At 45.1% G+C, this 14,752-nt stretch overlaps 1 protein-coding gene across 6 annotated transcripts; it reads right to left on the bottom strand.

Annotated features, from left to right (window-relative positions):
- Positions 1-93: 93 nt before the first annotated feature.
- On the bottom strand, positions 94-13,478 carry Mon1a (MON1 vesicular trafficking associated A). Of its 6 annotated transcripts, XM_078043208.1 has the most exons (8): positions 13,199-13,478; positions 5,978-6,144; positions 4,841-4,979; positions 4,568-4,601; positions 2,952-3,437; positions 1,261-2,026; positions 423-570; positions 94-324 (listed from the first exon to the last, which is right to left on the bottom strand). In XM_078043208.1, the coding sequence occupies exons 5-8, from the start codon at positions 3,415-3,417 to the stop codon at positions 184-186; spliced, it is 1,521 nt and encodes a 506-aa protein (XP_077899334.1). In that variant the 5' UTR covers positions 3,418-3,437; positions 4,568-4,601; positions 4,841-4,979; positions 5,978-6,144; positions 13,199-13,478; the 3' UTR covers positions 94-183. The 6 variants fall into 6 exon arrangements, with proteins under 6 accessions (XP_077899334.1, XP_077899331.1, XP_077899335.1 ...); XM_078043205.1 differs by lacking the exon at positions 4,568-4,601; XM_078043209.1 differs by lacking the exon at positions 4,568-4,601 and having other exon boundaries at positions 4,830-4,979.
- Between the last annotated feature and the right edge of the window lie 1,274 nt (positions 13,479-14,752).

Here is a 14,752-nt window from a genome sequence, read left to right on the forward strand (position 1 = left end):
TATGTGCAGAACTAGGGAGGAGAATCCAGTGTTTGTCCATGATAGTAGATGGAAAAAAAAAAAAAAAAAGAACAATGACATGGCTGCAACAAGTGTCTTCCCCAAAGTACTTTAATGCACACACCAACCCATGGCTTTCCACACCCAGTGGGACTGGAAGGGCTGAGTCTGCACACATTCCCATCAGTAGGTGAGGGGTGTGAGGATGAAGAGGCGGTCTTCCTCTTTACGGATCCAGCGCATCAACTTATGGATGGCACTGACAGCTGATGCCTTAGTCCCCAGAGGGCTGTAGCACATGTAGAGCTCAAAGGCGCCTGTCACCTGGAGAAGGGGGCAAAAGGAGGTCATCTAAGATGGATAGCCCTTATGAACCCTACCCAGGACCTCCATGAAGCCCAGTCTAATGAGGGCCACCTTACCCAGGCTAGGAGGTTCTCGTTGGGGCCTGTGTAGTAGATGGTCTTGAGTGGGCGGGAGGCATTGTGGGCACGACTGTGCAGGTACTGGTAGAGGCCCAGCAACCGCTCCTGTTCCTCTTCACTGGTGTATGGGGCCTCAATCTCAGGACTGCAGATGAGGGAGTGGGTTCACAAAGGAATGACTTCTATTGCCTTATCTGGAAATCTAGAAAATCTATTCCTAGACAGGGAGACTCCACCACATGTTCTACTCTCCAGATGTTCTCTAGGACAGGTTATTGTCATCATCTCCCCACTCCCTGGAAGACTTCCCAGGAGACTGGTGCTCTGCCCCCTCACACACCCAAGGTCATGGTATTGTTTTCTCTGGAGAGGCCAATTTGAGTTTAGGTGACTAAGAAGAATGATATGTCTGCAGTTGATAAAAGGTGTACTGGGAAATCCTCTGGGAAATCCTCTGGGTAAAGGGAGGACAGAAGCTGCCTTATCTGCCCAGTTCCTTCCCTAGAGGAACAAGTGAGGGAAGACTCTGCATCCTGGATTGGACCAAAATGACCCCCTAGGGCAGAGTTGCTCTAAGGCAAGGGTCCTAGGAGACCTGTGTTCCAGCTTTCTTCCCTGTGTATATTGGTCAATTTCAGGTCTTACAGGTAATGAAATAGATGTATGCTGGTGGCATGATAGAAGTCTGGGCCCCTCGTACCACAGTAAAACAACTCTAGAATGCTGGTCCACTCCCAAAGGGGTTGTCAGCTTCAGAGCTACATCCTAGGACTCAGGACCAACCAGCCTCCTCCTCCCCATATCCTTGTGTCCCTGAAGCAGTGTCCTCCCTCACCTGGTGAAGAGTCCTGAGCTCTTTGATTTATAGAGGAAGTGACGCAAATCAGGGATGCCCACTTGGGCAACGCTGTAGTAGGGTGTGCGCAGTGCCTCCCGAAGCGCAAGGTGAGCTCCGCGTTTGCGAAGGCGCTCCTGGAAGCGGCGGCGGCAGTCAGAGACAGCAAAAAAGTCCTCGCGGTCGGTGGAGACAAGTAGCAGGCAGAGGTCGGTGTCAGGCTCTAGGTAAGAGATGTGTGCGTGGAAGAAGCCAGCTGCATTGAATTTGGGCAGGCATACCGGCGTCCAGGCCTCACCCTCACGGAAGGACGAGGAGGAACTTATGAGATTGAAGAGCAGGTGCAGGTCGATGGGGTGCAGGAATTGGTCCTTGCGGCGCACGAGCGCCACCAGCTGGTTGCGGGCCACTAGGATGGAGAAGACAAGGCTGCGAGCACGTGCCTGTTGCAGGCTGGCACTCACTGCATCTCGAACCGTGGCGGCCAGGGGCAGGCACCGCGCCGCCCCCATTAGGAAGCTGGGGTCTCTAGCCATTAGCTGTAGCAGATTGTCGGTGATGCGCTCGGAGCCTGAAAGCAGGCGCCGCAGGTCGTAGTTCTGCTTCTGCTGGAAGATGTGGCTCAACTGTGCCCCAGTAAGAAGGCTCAGAATTTGGTAATAGATGTAGAGCAATTCTTGTGCCAGCTCCTGTGCCGACTGCCGCGTTCGTGCCACTGCCACCAGCACCAGTGGGCTCCGGCGCACAAATACCACCTTGTAGCCATCTGAAGATGGGGACACAGCATCAGCCTCAGGTCTTTTCCCAGAAGCCATCCTGATAGGCCTTACCCAGATCTGTGCTGCCTTTCAATTTCCACATCTTTTTCTCTCAGAGCTCTCTGTATTCAGCTTCAGGATGAAACCACCACACTTTTTTTTTTTTTTCCATACTAGGGATTGAACCCAGGGGTACTTTATTTATTCATCCATTCATTCATTCATTGAGACAGGGTTTCACTAAGTAACCAAGGATGGGCTCAGAATTTGCCGTTGTGCTGTAATCCCAAATCCCGGCAATTTGGTGAGTTCCACCAAACCAAATCCCTTGTTCTCTTTCTCTGCCTCTTGCTTCACAGATTCATTCCCTCAGAAACACAAGGTCTTCAGAAACAGAAAACATACATTCTTAAGGGAAATGTTAACTCAGCTGGGTGGGACTAAGGACATCCTTTTTTTTTTTTTTTTTTTTTTTTGTACTAGGGATTGAACCCAGAGGCGCTTACACTGAGACACATCCCCAGCCCTTTTTAAGCTTAGGGCCTTGCTAATTTGCTGAGGTTGGCTTTGAACTTGTGATTCTCTGGCCTCTGCTTCCCAAGTCTCTGGGCTTACAGGTGTGCACCACCATGCCCAGCTTTTTTTTTTTTTTTCCCTCAATCACCCCTGCCCTTCTAGCCAATTTTCACCTGTTTTCTATAATAAAGCTATGTCAAAGCCATCATTAGCCCTCACTGCAGCCCCATAAGACTGGCCATGTTGTTAACGTATGTTCAGATGAGGACCTTAAGGTTCAGAGAGGTGAGTGGAGGGACTTGACCCTCAGCACACAGCACATCCCAACCCTCTAGTCTGTGGGGGTCCAGAACCTGCTATGAATTAAACCTGACCAGTGCAGCCTTCCCCACCACCCTGGGACTTCAAGTGGCTCACCTGCATGGATGGAGCGGATGGCATTCTTGTCTGCCTCCAGAAAGGATACTAGTGCCACCATGACACCCATTGTGCTGGAAAGCGCCTCCTCAGAGCCATAGCGAGAGTACACGGGTTTCCCTGCCTCACTCAGGACAAAGACATGCTTCTGGTGCAGGCGCCATGCCTCCGTAGCGTCTTCTTCATCCCCCTCTGTTGTGCCCTCCCTTGAAGGCTCCATGTCTGGTCTCCCAGTTGCCCCTGGGGGTTCCAGCCAGTCCTCAGAGCTTCCTGGCAGCATCTCCTCTTGTAGGTCTCGAGCCACACCTGTCAGCTGGGTGCTTAGCTCACTAAAGTCCTGGCTGATCTGGCGCATATCTGTAGGCAGTGATGGAGGACCCCCAGCACCCTCCTTGGGACTGTCCCCAGAAGCTGCCCCATCCTCTGACTCAGTTAGGTCCTCATAGGAACGGGCATGAACAAACATGGCACCCTCCTGCCCGGCACCTGTAGGCCAAAAGCACTGGTGCTTAGAAAGGGAACTGCTGGCAGACACTCTCTAACATGGTTACTCTAACATGACTTTCTGTCCTGATGGGGCCATGCCACTGTTCCTTCCTGCCATGCTCATGCTTCTCTGCAATTTAGAGCCCATTGTTTTCCTCTCATCACACTCGCAATAAGACCTAAACCCTCATGGCAGCAGTGGTGACTGGTATTTACCTACCTCTTTCATTCCCATATTAGGCCCCCTCCCTAAGAGACACTGATGCTGACCTTTGTCCATTTGCTCTTTGGACACCTCAACATGCCCCAACCTACCTCAGGAGCTCTGCAGTTATATCTTCATCTTACCTACAACCTTAGCACTCTATCATGTGATTCTCTGATTTCCTTTGGGACACTTGCCAATTATTTCCCTATCCAACTACAGTGGTAAGGTAGGAACCTGTTTGTTCACTGTTATATGCCCAGTACCCTGCTCTATGCCTAGAGCACTTCCCGTACTCAGTGAATCTATTTCCCTGGGGGAAGACTCCTGTCCCATTCAGGTCACAGTCCCTGACTGACTCCATAGCCTATGGTTTCCCCATGACAGAGACCATATCAGTCTTCCTTTATTAATTTGTTTTTCAGCACTGGGGATGGAACACAGGGCCTTAGGCATGCTAGGCCAAATGTTCTACCACAAAGCTACACTTCTAGTCCCCTTATTTTTCTTAAAGAGACACTATCTTACTATGTTGCCCAGTCTGGGCTCAAATTTGTGGATCCTCTTGCCTTAGCCTCCCAAGTAGCTGGTACTATAGGTGTGGTGCCACTGTGCCTGGTTCCTTTACTGATTTTCTTTTCTTTCTTTTTTTTTGGGGGGGGTGGTTCTGGGAATTGAACACAGAGCCTTTTGCATGCATGGCAAGCATTCTACCAACTGAGCTATATCTCCAGCCCCCTTTACTGATATTTTTGCCAAAGTAGTTATAAATTCAGCACCATACAAGGCATTGGTAATATGAATGCCCTGTGCTCAAAGAGCTCACAATCTTGTTGGAGAGAGAGGGTAAACACATGCCGAAAATTACAAAATGACTAGTGTCCTGTACAGGGCAGGCCTGATTTGTGAGGAGGAGACATTTAACCTGAGAGCTAAGGAGGGGAGAAGGTTCCAGGATCCTGTAGACATAAACAGAAGGATAGCCAGACTAGCAGCCCAAGAGCACAGGATGAACAGCACAACATGAAATGGAGAGGAAGACCAGATGTAAACTTAGTCTGGCTCCCTGCAATATCACTAGGATGAATACCCAATGAATGAATGAACAAATAATGAATGGTGGGAAAGAAAGAGTGGAAGAGCCAGAAGCTGACTGTTCCAGCTGTCAGGTGATAGGGGCTACTCACTCTGCCCATACCTGGTTCCATTCCCTGGGCCAGTCCAGGTGTGGGACTCTCTGCTCTCTCCACACTCTGTCCATCAGAAGGAGCCAATGTGCCATCAGGGCATTCACTACTTTTCTTCCTCTGCATATCAGCAGCCATCCTTTGGGCTTTCTGTGGGATAAACAAAATCTAGGAGGATGGGGAGAATGTGCAATTTGTAGAGTCACTGATGTAATTAACAGTGTGAAAAAGTGTCCCTTACCAGGACCCTAAATCCCTGAAAAATATTTTCTTCTAAAAATTAAGTAACACATTTCTTTTCTGATTATAAAAGGAAGACAAATTTATTTTAGAAAACTTGGAAAAGGCCAGGTGTGGTGGCACACTCCTGTAATTTCATCTACCCCGGAGGCTGAGACAGGAGGATTACAAGTAGGAGGTCAGCCTAGGCAATTTAGCAAGATCCTCTCTAAAAACAGAAAATAAAGCTGATGTGGTGATGCTGGCCTGTAATCCCAGTGGCTCAGAAGGCTGATGCAGCTGCATGAGGTGGTGCACACCAGTAATCCCAGCAACTAAGGAGGCTGAGGCAGGAGGATCACGAGTTCAAAGCCAGCCTCAGCAACAGCGAGGCAGAAGGATGAATACCCAATGAATGAGTGAACAAATAATGAATGGTAGGAAAGAAAGAGTGGAAGAGCCAGAGGCTGACTGTTCCAGCAACTAAGCAACTCAGTGAAACCCTGTCTCTAAATAAAATACAAAATAGAGCTGGGGATATGGCTCAATGGCTGAGTGCCTTGAGTTCAATCCCCGGTACCCCCCCCCCCGCAAAAAAAAACACACATTAAATGCAATTTTTTTTTCTTTCTTTTTTTTCAGTGTTGAGGATCAAACCAAGGGCCCTACCACTGAGGGACATCCCCAGCCCTAAATGTAAACATTTTGACAGACTGAAAACAGGGGCTAAAACTTACTGGGTGTCAAGGCAGTGTGCTAAGAAGTTTATATGGATTGAGTTATGTAATCCTGAGCACTCCTCTGTGAGGGAAGTGCTTTTATCAAGCTAGCTCCATAGATGAAAAAACTGAAGCTGAGAGTTTAAGCAGCTTATTTAATGTTACTACAAGAAAGAAGCCCTGCATATGGGAACTAAAACAATTCTATACCTTCATATTTTTGCCTCCATGTTCTGCCATGAACATTTATTTCTCCATTAAAAACAAAGTTGATTGGGCTGGGGATGTGGCTCAAGTGGTAGCACGCTCGCCTGGCATGCGTGCAGCCCGGGTTCGATCCTCAGCACCACATACAAAGACGTTGTGTCCACCAAAAACTAAAAAAAATAAACATTAAAAAAAATTTCTCTCTCTCTCTCTCTCTCTTTGAAAACAACAAAAACAACAACAACAACAACAACAACAAAAAGTTGAAGCTAGGAGCAGTGGCCCACACCTGTAATCCCAGCAGATTAGCAGGGCTGAGACAGGAGGATCGCAAGTTCAAAGCCAGCCTCAGCAAAAACAATGTGCTAAGCAACTCAGTGAGAGCCTTTCTCTAAATAAAATACAAAACAGGGCTGGGGAGGCTGAGGCAGGAGAATTGCGAGTTCAAAGCCAGCCTCAGCAACTTAGTGAGGCCCTAAGCAACTAAGTAAGACCCTGTCTCTAAATAATATACAAAAAAGGGCTGAGAATGTAGCTCAGTGATTGGGTGCCTCTGGGTTCAATCCCCAGTACCAAAAAAAAAAAAAAAAAAAAAAAATTAAGTTGACGGTCTGGGGTTGTGGCTCAGCAGTAGAGCGCTTGCCTAACAAGTGCAAAGCCCTGAGTTCGATCTTCAGCACCACATAAAAATAAATAAAGTAATTGTCCAACTACAACTAAAAAAATAAATAAAGAGTTCTTTTTGCATATTTTATTTATTTAAATATTTTAAAAATTGTATATGGACACAATAGCTTTATTTTATTTATCTATTTTTATGTAGTGCTGAGGATAGAACCCAGTGCCTACATGTACTGGCAGGCGCTTTATCACTGAGCCACAACCCTAGCCCCCTTTTTGCATATTTTAGTGCTTACAGAAAAAGAAGTAAGACACAGCTAACAGGCTTTGCTTCAGATTGGAGCTCTTCTTTTTCTCTGAATATTATTTTGTACTTCTTGAATTTGGCAAAAGGAATTCCCTTACCAGTAGCATGGCGTGGGGTTGTAGCTCAGAGGCAGAGCACTTGCCTAGCATGTACAAGGCCCTGGGTTCAATCCCCAGCACCACATACAAAAAATAACTAAATAAAAACAACTACAGGGGCTGGGGTTGTGGCTCAGTGATAAAGCACTTACCTAGCATGTGTGAGGCACTGAGTTCGATTCTCAGCACCACATATAAATAAATAAAATAAAGGTCCATTGACAACTAAAAAATATTTTAAAAAAAGAAAAGAAAAAAGAAAACTAGAGATGTGAGAATTCTCTATGCCAATTTGATGGCCAGGACAGATTTAACATGATCTTCTGGTCTTACCACGCTTCAAGGCCAGGTAGAGGACACCTCTAGTAGATAGAGGAGGAATCAGCTTTATCAGCAGATGACCTTATCTTCCACTTCACTGAGAAGACTTGTCACCAGGATAAAACTTCTGTAGACTACCACCATCATCTTGTCTCATCTGCCAGACTTTGCCTTTCTTTCTTTCTTTTGTTCTTGAGGGACTTTTATTTTTATTTATTTATATTTGGTGCTAAGGATCAAACCCAGTGCCTCAAACATGCTAGGCAAGCGCTCTACCACTGAGCTACAAACCCAGCCCCAACTCTGCCTTTCTTTTTCTTTTAAAGATATGTTGTTCACACTCCCCTGTGGCTAATTCCAGTCCTTCTTGCTTAAAAGAAAGACAGACATAGCTTTTTAACATTCACGCTTGTTCTCTCCCTCACCCCACCTCTCTCTGTCTTGGATCTTCCAGCTTCTTTTATCTTCAAAACGCCCTTCCTTAGATATATTTTCTTTGTGATAATTCATAGAGCTGTACAGATGGTCTTCAATTTATGATGGTAGGAAAATAACATTAATTGAGTAAAAACCATACTTTTTATTTTCCCCCTTCAGTATTGTGGATTGAATATGGGGTACTCTACCACTGAGCTACATTTCCAACCCCACTTTTTTAAATATATTTTGTAAATTGTAGATGGACACACTACCTTTATTTTATTTATTTATCTTTATGTGGTGCTGAGGATGGAACCCAGGGCCTCACATGTGCTAGATAAGCACTGTACCACTAAGCTATAACCCCAGCTCTCCCAGCCCTTTTTATTTCTAATTTTGAGTTAGGATCTCATTAAGTTGCTCAGGCTGACCTCAAACTTACCATCCTCCTGCCTCAACTTCTGGAGTTGCTGAGATTACAGGTGTGTGCTGCTATGCTCAAATAAAAGCTTAATTTTTTTCCTTATACAAAATCTAGCTGGGTCTGATAGAAATTCAGAGTAGCTCCCTTCCAAGCAATGATACAGGCTACAGGCATCTTACAATTCTGTTCTTTGGAGCTATATCCCCAGTCCCTGGCCTTGAATTAAAAATATATATATGTTTCTATAGTTGTAGATGGACAGAATGCCTTCATTTTATTGTTTGTATTTTTATGTGGTGCTAAGGATCAAACCCAGTGCCTCAAGCATGACAGGCATGCACTCCACCACTGAGCTACAGCCCCAGCCCTGGCTTTAAATTTTTGATCCTCCAATCTCCCAAGTCAGTAAGATTATAGGCATGTGCCACCATGCCCAGCCACTTAATGATTTTTTTTAATCAATTCTATTTGTAATGTAATTTGAGACTGCTCACACTCACTCAGCAAGAAAGTCAATTTCCTCCCAGGCATGGTGTGCATACCTGTAAACCCAGTGGCTCTAGAGGCTGAGGCAGGAGGATCACAAATTTGAGGAAAGCCTCAGCAATTTAGCATGGTTTCATTAAATCCTAAGTGACTTAATGAAACCATGTCTCAAAATAAAAAAATAAAAAGGCTGATAGGGCTGGGGCTGTGGCTCAGTGTTAGAGTGCTCTCCTAGCATGTTCGAGGCCCTGGGTTTGATCCTCAGCACCCCATAAAAATAAGTAAATAAAATAAAGGCATTGTGTCCAATTACACCTAAAAAATAAATATTAAAAAAAAAAAGGGGGGGGGCTGGGGATGTGGCTCAAGCGGTAGCGCGCTCGCCTGGCATGCGTGCGGCCCGGGTTCGACCCTCAGCACCACATACCAACAAAGATGTTGTGTCCACCGAGAACTAAAAAATAAATATTAAAAAATTCTCTATCTCAAAAAATAAATAAATAAAAATAAATAATAATAATAATAATAAAGCTGGAGATATGGCTCAGGGTCCAAAAAAAAAAAAAAAGGGGGGGGGGGGCTGGGGATATGGCTCAGTTCTTAGGCACCCCATTTCAATCCCTGGAATCAAAAAAACAAAGCAAACCAATTTCCTCATAGGGGTGTAAAAGGCCTCATCCCATATGCCCTCACTTCTGTACTTTTAAATTTTTTTTGGTGGGTTGGGGTTGTGGCTCAGTGATAGAGCGATCACCTAGCACATGTGAGGCCCTGGATTCGATCCTCAGCACCACATAAAAATAAATAAAGGTATTGTGTCCAACTAAAAAATATTATTATTTGGTACTGGGAATCAAACCAGCCCTTCTCATTTATTTATTTTTGAGACAGGAACTCTTCAAATTACCAAGGCTGGCCTCAAACATGCAATCCTTCCTGCTCAGCCTTCTGAATTGCTGTGATTACAGGTGTGTGGACTGCACCCAGCTTCTCCTTTACTTCTTTGACCTTATCTCCTACCCTTTGTCCCAACTATTTCTGCCTTAGTCTAGCCATAGTGGCTTTTCCTAAATATCCTGAGCATACCTTTATTTCAGACTTTGCCCTTGCTGAACTTCCTCCCTGTGCATATTTCCCTGTCTGGGCTAGTACATTATTCACTGTTCCTCACTTCCTTCAGATTGCTGCTCAGTATTTCATTATCAGAGAGGCCTTTCTGCAATATCCCTGCTCACCCTGGTTTATTTCTCAGGACTGAAGGTCCCCCTGTGGCTTGCTACAAATTTCAGGTGATTAGAGCCACATGCAGGAGGAGCTTAATCAACATTTGCTAGATAAATATCTTTGAAAGGGAGGCAATGCACGATCTGTGAACACCTAGATCCAGCACTTCTACAATGAGGCAAAAAAAACAAATAAACCAACTCAGTCTGTAGAAGACTTTTCTTTGGTGATAGTCAAATATTCAGGAACAATGGCTCTGCAATTAGAGGAACTTGGATTTACAGTTCTGTTTTCTCATCTATAAAATGGAGATTTAAAGAAAAAATGGAGATAATTCTGGCATACACTTGTAATCCCAGGTAATTGGGAGTCTGTTGCAGGAGGATTGCAAGTTTGAGATCAGTCTGAGTGATTTTTTGAAACTCTATCTCTAAATAAAAATATAAATAAAAAGGACTGAGAATGTAACTCAGCAAGCAGTAGAGCACCTCTTCATTCCATCCTGAGTAAAAAAAAAAAATTTAAATTAAAAATGGTGATAATAATACTACTGATTCATTGGGTCATAGAAGATAATATATGTAATCTAATTACCTTAGTATACAATTATTTTGACATATCATACATTTGAATCTAATAGGGTATGAATTCTCATTTTTCCACGTGTACAGATTGCAGGATTCTCAATATTTTTTAAGTTAATTTTTAAATTTATATATGACAGAGGAATTCATATTACACATGTAGAGCACAAATTTTTCATATCTCTGGTTGTCTCAATATTAAGAAGTAAACTCTCTCAAAATTAATAAATTTAAATAAACCCTCATAAAACCTCAAAAAAATAATAATTACCTTAGTATAGAGTAGGCATTTATATGTGTACTGCTGTCATTGAGTACATCATGATTATTTTTACTTTGCATTCAGACCATGTATAACAGTACTCACACACAGATCCAATGGTCTCTGTCATGTAAATCAGTCCTTTATGAGTTTGCTCAGCCACACAGGGGCCCTGGATGAATGGCCTGGGGAAGCATGCATCTGATCTTATGAAGTCAGGTGGGCTCTAGCCTGAAATGACCCACCTGTCAGATCAGGCTATTTACAAGTGTTAAGAGTTGAAAAACAGATGACTAGCTCTTTGCTGCTCCTAGATGTCTCTGTGCCATGTTTAATTGGCCCTGCTCTGTGGCCTTGAACTTCTGGTTCAAAGATCCAAACAAGGTCTATAGCAGTTTAATCCTATCCTGAGAACCCATTCCCCACTGATCCCTTGTAGGCTCCAGCTGACTAAACCCAGTATGTCTGACTGTACCCAGCATCCTAGCATGGTACCTGCATGGGGAAGAGAGGAGAGTCAACTGTCTAAGGGTAGTAGGTGCTTCTTTTTTATTTTTATTTTTGGTACCAGGGATAGAACCCAGGGGCATTTCACCATTGAGTTGGGATCCCCAACACCCCTCTTTTTTAAACAATGTTTTTTTAAGAACTTTTTTAATAACAAAGACTTCCTTCTTTTTTTTTATTTTTTGTGGTTGTAGATGGCCAGAATGCCTTTATTTTATTTATTTTTATGTGGTGCTGAGGATCAAACCCAGTGCCTTATGCATGCCAGGCAAGTGTTCTGCCACTGAGCTAAAGCCCCAGCCCCCAAATCTTTTTTTTTTTTAATATTTATTTTTTAGGGCTGGGGATGTGGCTCAAGCGGTAGCGCGCTCGCCTGGCATGTGTGCGGCCCGGGTTCCATCCTCAGCACCACATACCAACAAAGATGTTGTGTCCACCGAGAACTAAAAAATAAATATTAAAATTTCTCTCTCTCTCTCTCTCACACACACACTCTCTCTTTAAAAAAAATATATATATATATATATATATTTATTTTTTAGTTGTAGTTGGACACAATAACTTTATTTTATTTACTTATTTTTATGTGGTGCTGAGGATCAAACCAAGGCCAAGTGCTCTACTGCTGAGCCACAACCCCAGCCCCAAGAATCCTTTTTTTTTTAAAAACTTTTTTTTTTTTTATGTGGTGCTAAGGCTTGAATCCAGTGCCTCACTTGTGCTAAGCAAGCACTCTACCACTGAAGCTAAACCCCAGCCCCCCCAGCCCCTTTTTATTTTTTGAGACAGGGTCTCACTAAGTTGCTTAGGGCCTTGCTAAATTGCTGTGGATGGCTTGAACTTGTGATCCTCCTGCCTCAGTGGCCAGAGTTGCTGCAATTATAGAGGTGTGCGACCACACCCACTAGTGAGTACCTCTTTCACCACAGTCCCCCTGCCATGTGAGATCATGTAGCATCTCAGTTTCTCCAAGATCAATCTGGGGTTCTGGCAGAAAGCCTGATGGAGCAAATAGCTTTTTGAATACTTATCTTGGAAATTCAGGCAGAAAAGCTCAGTGAATCACACAAAACCCACCCCAACCCCCAAAAGACCCATAATCTGTGCAACTGAAGCTGCTGGGAGGTTCAGCCTGAATCACTTAGGCAAGGTCTTTCAGAATCAGCCCAGATGTCTCTACCAGGCAGCCCCTCTAGATATCCCCAGGACTTGCTACTTTTCCTAGAAGTCCCTTGCAGGGCTTGTAAGCAAAGTAACCAAACAGGTTGGTGCAATCAGCCCTTCTACTGTGCCTGGGGTGGGCCTTGCAAGAGCTTCTCCCTACTGGTTCCTAATCACCTTGCTCCCTTTTCCTACTTGGATAGTGCTTGTTTCACCCCACCTTCACCCTTTGGAGAGTGATTTTATCTGGGAGGGAGTTGCCAGGATGAAGGATGTAGAGACAGGGTCCTATTAAGAATGTGCTGTGGCTGCTTCAGCAAGATACTTACTCTATGCTTAAAGACTAGCCTGGAACTTGTCACTTCTGGCGGCCACTCCCCTCCTTGACAAAGGCTGCTCACACTTCTCAAGCGAACTGCAGCCTAGAAAGGGTGCTTCAGTACAAGTGGCAGCCCAGTTACCTAGCCAGGGCGCCCTTGAGAATAAAGTCCTGAGCCCTAAGACCCTTCCAGGAGCTCCAGAACACTTGCGTTGCTTTTTGAGAGGACTCTGAGGGTCAAATATACGTGCATTGGTAGATGTGAGTACTATTTCACCCTCTTGGCCAAAGGATGGGTTCCAGGCCTCTTTTTTTTTGTATTCCCCAGCTATGGGCCAGCCGGCATAGGGACCCCAGGAAGACCCACTTTCCTATCACAAACGGTGCTCAGGGTTGCTGGGACCCTAGTCTTCATGTCCCTCCCTCCAAAGATGACAGCTCTCCTGCTTCTCAGCGACCCCAGGCCACGTGGGTTGGCAGTCGGACTCACCTGTTTTTTTTGGGGGGGGGAACCAGGACGCACAGAGGGTGCCAGTCACTGCCCTCTGCCGGACCCCCGGAGGGGTGTAGGTGTCCGGCCGGGCCAGGCCCAGGGACACAGTTTCGCGGGGCCACGTCCCCTTGCGGACAGACACATGGCAACAGTTCGGCCACCGATTTCCCCTTGCCGCCCCTCACCCGGCCTCTTGCGCAGGAAGGCAGCCTTCGCTGGCCTCTCGCCGAAGAGGCCCGGTTCCAGTCGCTTGGCCCGACCCAGCCCGCCCCCCTGGTGCATTGTGGGAAATGTAGTCTGTAGGCGGCACGGCTCGAGCGGTTCGGCCCTCCAGAGCCCAAAAGACTCGGGGGCGGGACCTGACCCAGATCCGGGTTTGTCTCACCCGGCGCCTCCTTCTCTAGCGTCTCGGAGGCCCGGGAGCACCCTCTCCCCATCTGCCGTCCCCGAGGTCAAAAGCCCTGCGACTGCTGCATATCTGTACCTTTGGTCCAAACTAATGACAGGTTTCATTCAAGAGAGAGGAAGTAACGTTGACGTTGTTTCCCCGACATATTGTGGAAGGACACTGCAAGTTTGGAGTGCTGGATAAACATTAGTGAGTTTACAGTAGCTGTAAAGGATGTGAGCATGCGCAAAAGCCGCACTAATCGTTTTTAATATATGAGACTCTAGAACAGGTAGTTCTTAACTGTGCACACTGAATGACCTGGGGAGCTTTTAAAAAACACTAATATTTCAACACCACTCCTAGAGATTTTGATTAAATTGGATGGGTATGGGGAACCAGGCTTCAGTATTATTTTAAGGGCTCCCTGGGTTATTTGCAAAGATAAAGAACCACTGTTTGTAATTTCCTAGAGGCAAAACAATGAAAACAGGAAAACGCAAGCTGTTCCAAATGGCTCTTATTTTTGGAGAACAGTTTAAAGAAGTCACATTAAGTTGACAACAAAATATCTCATATTTTCTTTTGAAGCAATTAACACACTTTGTAGCTTTGTGGTTTGTTCTCCCAACAATTCTGGGATGAAGGGGAAAAAATTCTGAAACCACTCCTGTGACTCTACCAGCTACTCCAACAAACACCCAAAGCAATATCCTGTGTTCCTCTTTTTTTTTTTTTTTCCTCCAAAGCAAGCAGTAGGTCTTCCTGTGTCCCCCTTGGTCCTATGGGAGGGAGCTCTACCTTAGTCTTTTTCTCATGGTCTCAGATGGCTACCACTTGGAGCCAACTGGCTTGTGACTGCCATTATAACAAAGCTATGGCCTTTTACAGGAGATACCTTCCTATGGGGCTTTCAGAACCTCAAACATAGTTTTAAAGGAAGCTTCTCAGGTGAGAAAATGTTCTTTTCCTTGGAATGAAGATAGAAGAGTCTTCACAGGTCTCACAATATTTTTTCTACTCACTAGCTCAGGACTCCAGGTTCCCTCTTATACAGTTGTTTTTTTTTTTTTAAGTTGTTGATGGACTTTTATTTATTTATTTGTTTATTTTTGTCGCGAGGATCAAACCCAGAGGCACTTAACCACTGATCCCCATACCCA

Source organism: Ictidomys tridecemlineatus, chromosome 3 (assembly GCF_052094955.1).
Source record: "Ictidomys tridecemlineatus isolate mIctTri1 chromosome 3, mIctTri1.hap1, whole genome shotgun sequence".
Classification (NCBI taxonomy): domain Eukaryota; kingdom Metazoa; phylum Chordata; class Mammalia; order Rodentia; family Sciuridae; genus Ictidomys; species Ictidomys tridecemlineatus.

Coding starts and splice junctions, on each gene's coding strand:
- Mon1a (XM_078043205.1), bottom strand. CDS start 6,013: ATGTTCATGGCAGAACATGGAGGCAAAAATATGAAG. Junction 4,980..5,977: donor ATGGAGGCAAAAATATGAAG/GTATAGAATTGT, acceptor TTTATCCCACAG/AAAGCCCAAAGGATGGCTGC. Junction 571..1,260: donor AGCTCAGGACTCTTCACCAG/GTGAGGGAGGAC, acceptor CCTCATCTGCAG/TCCTGAGATTGAGGCCCCAT.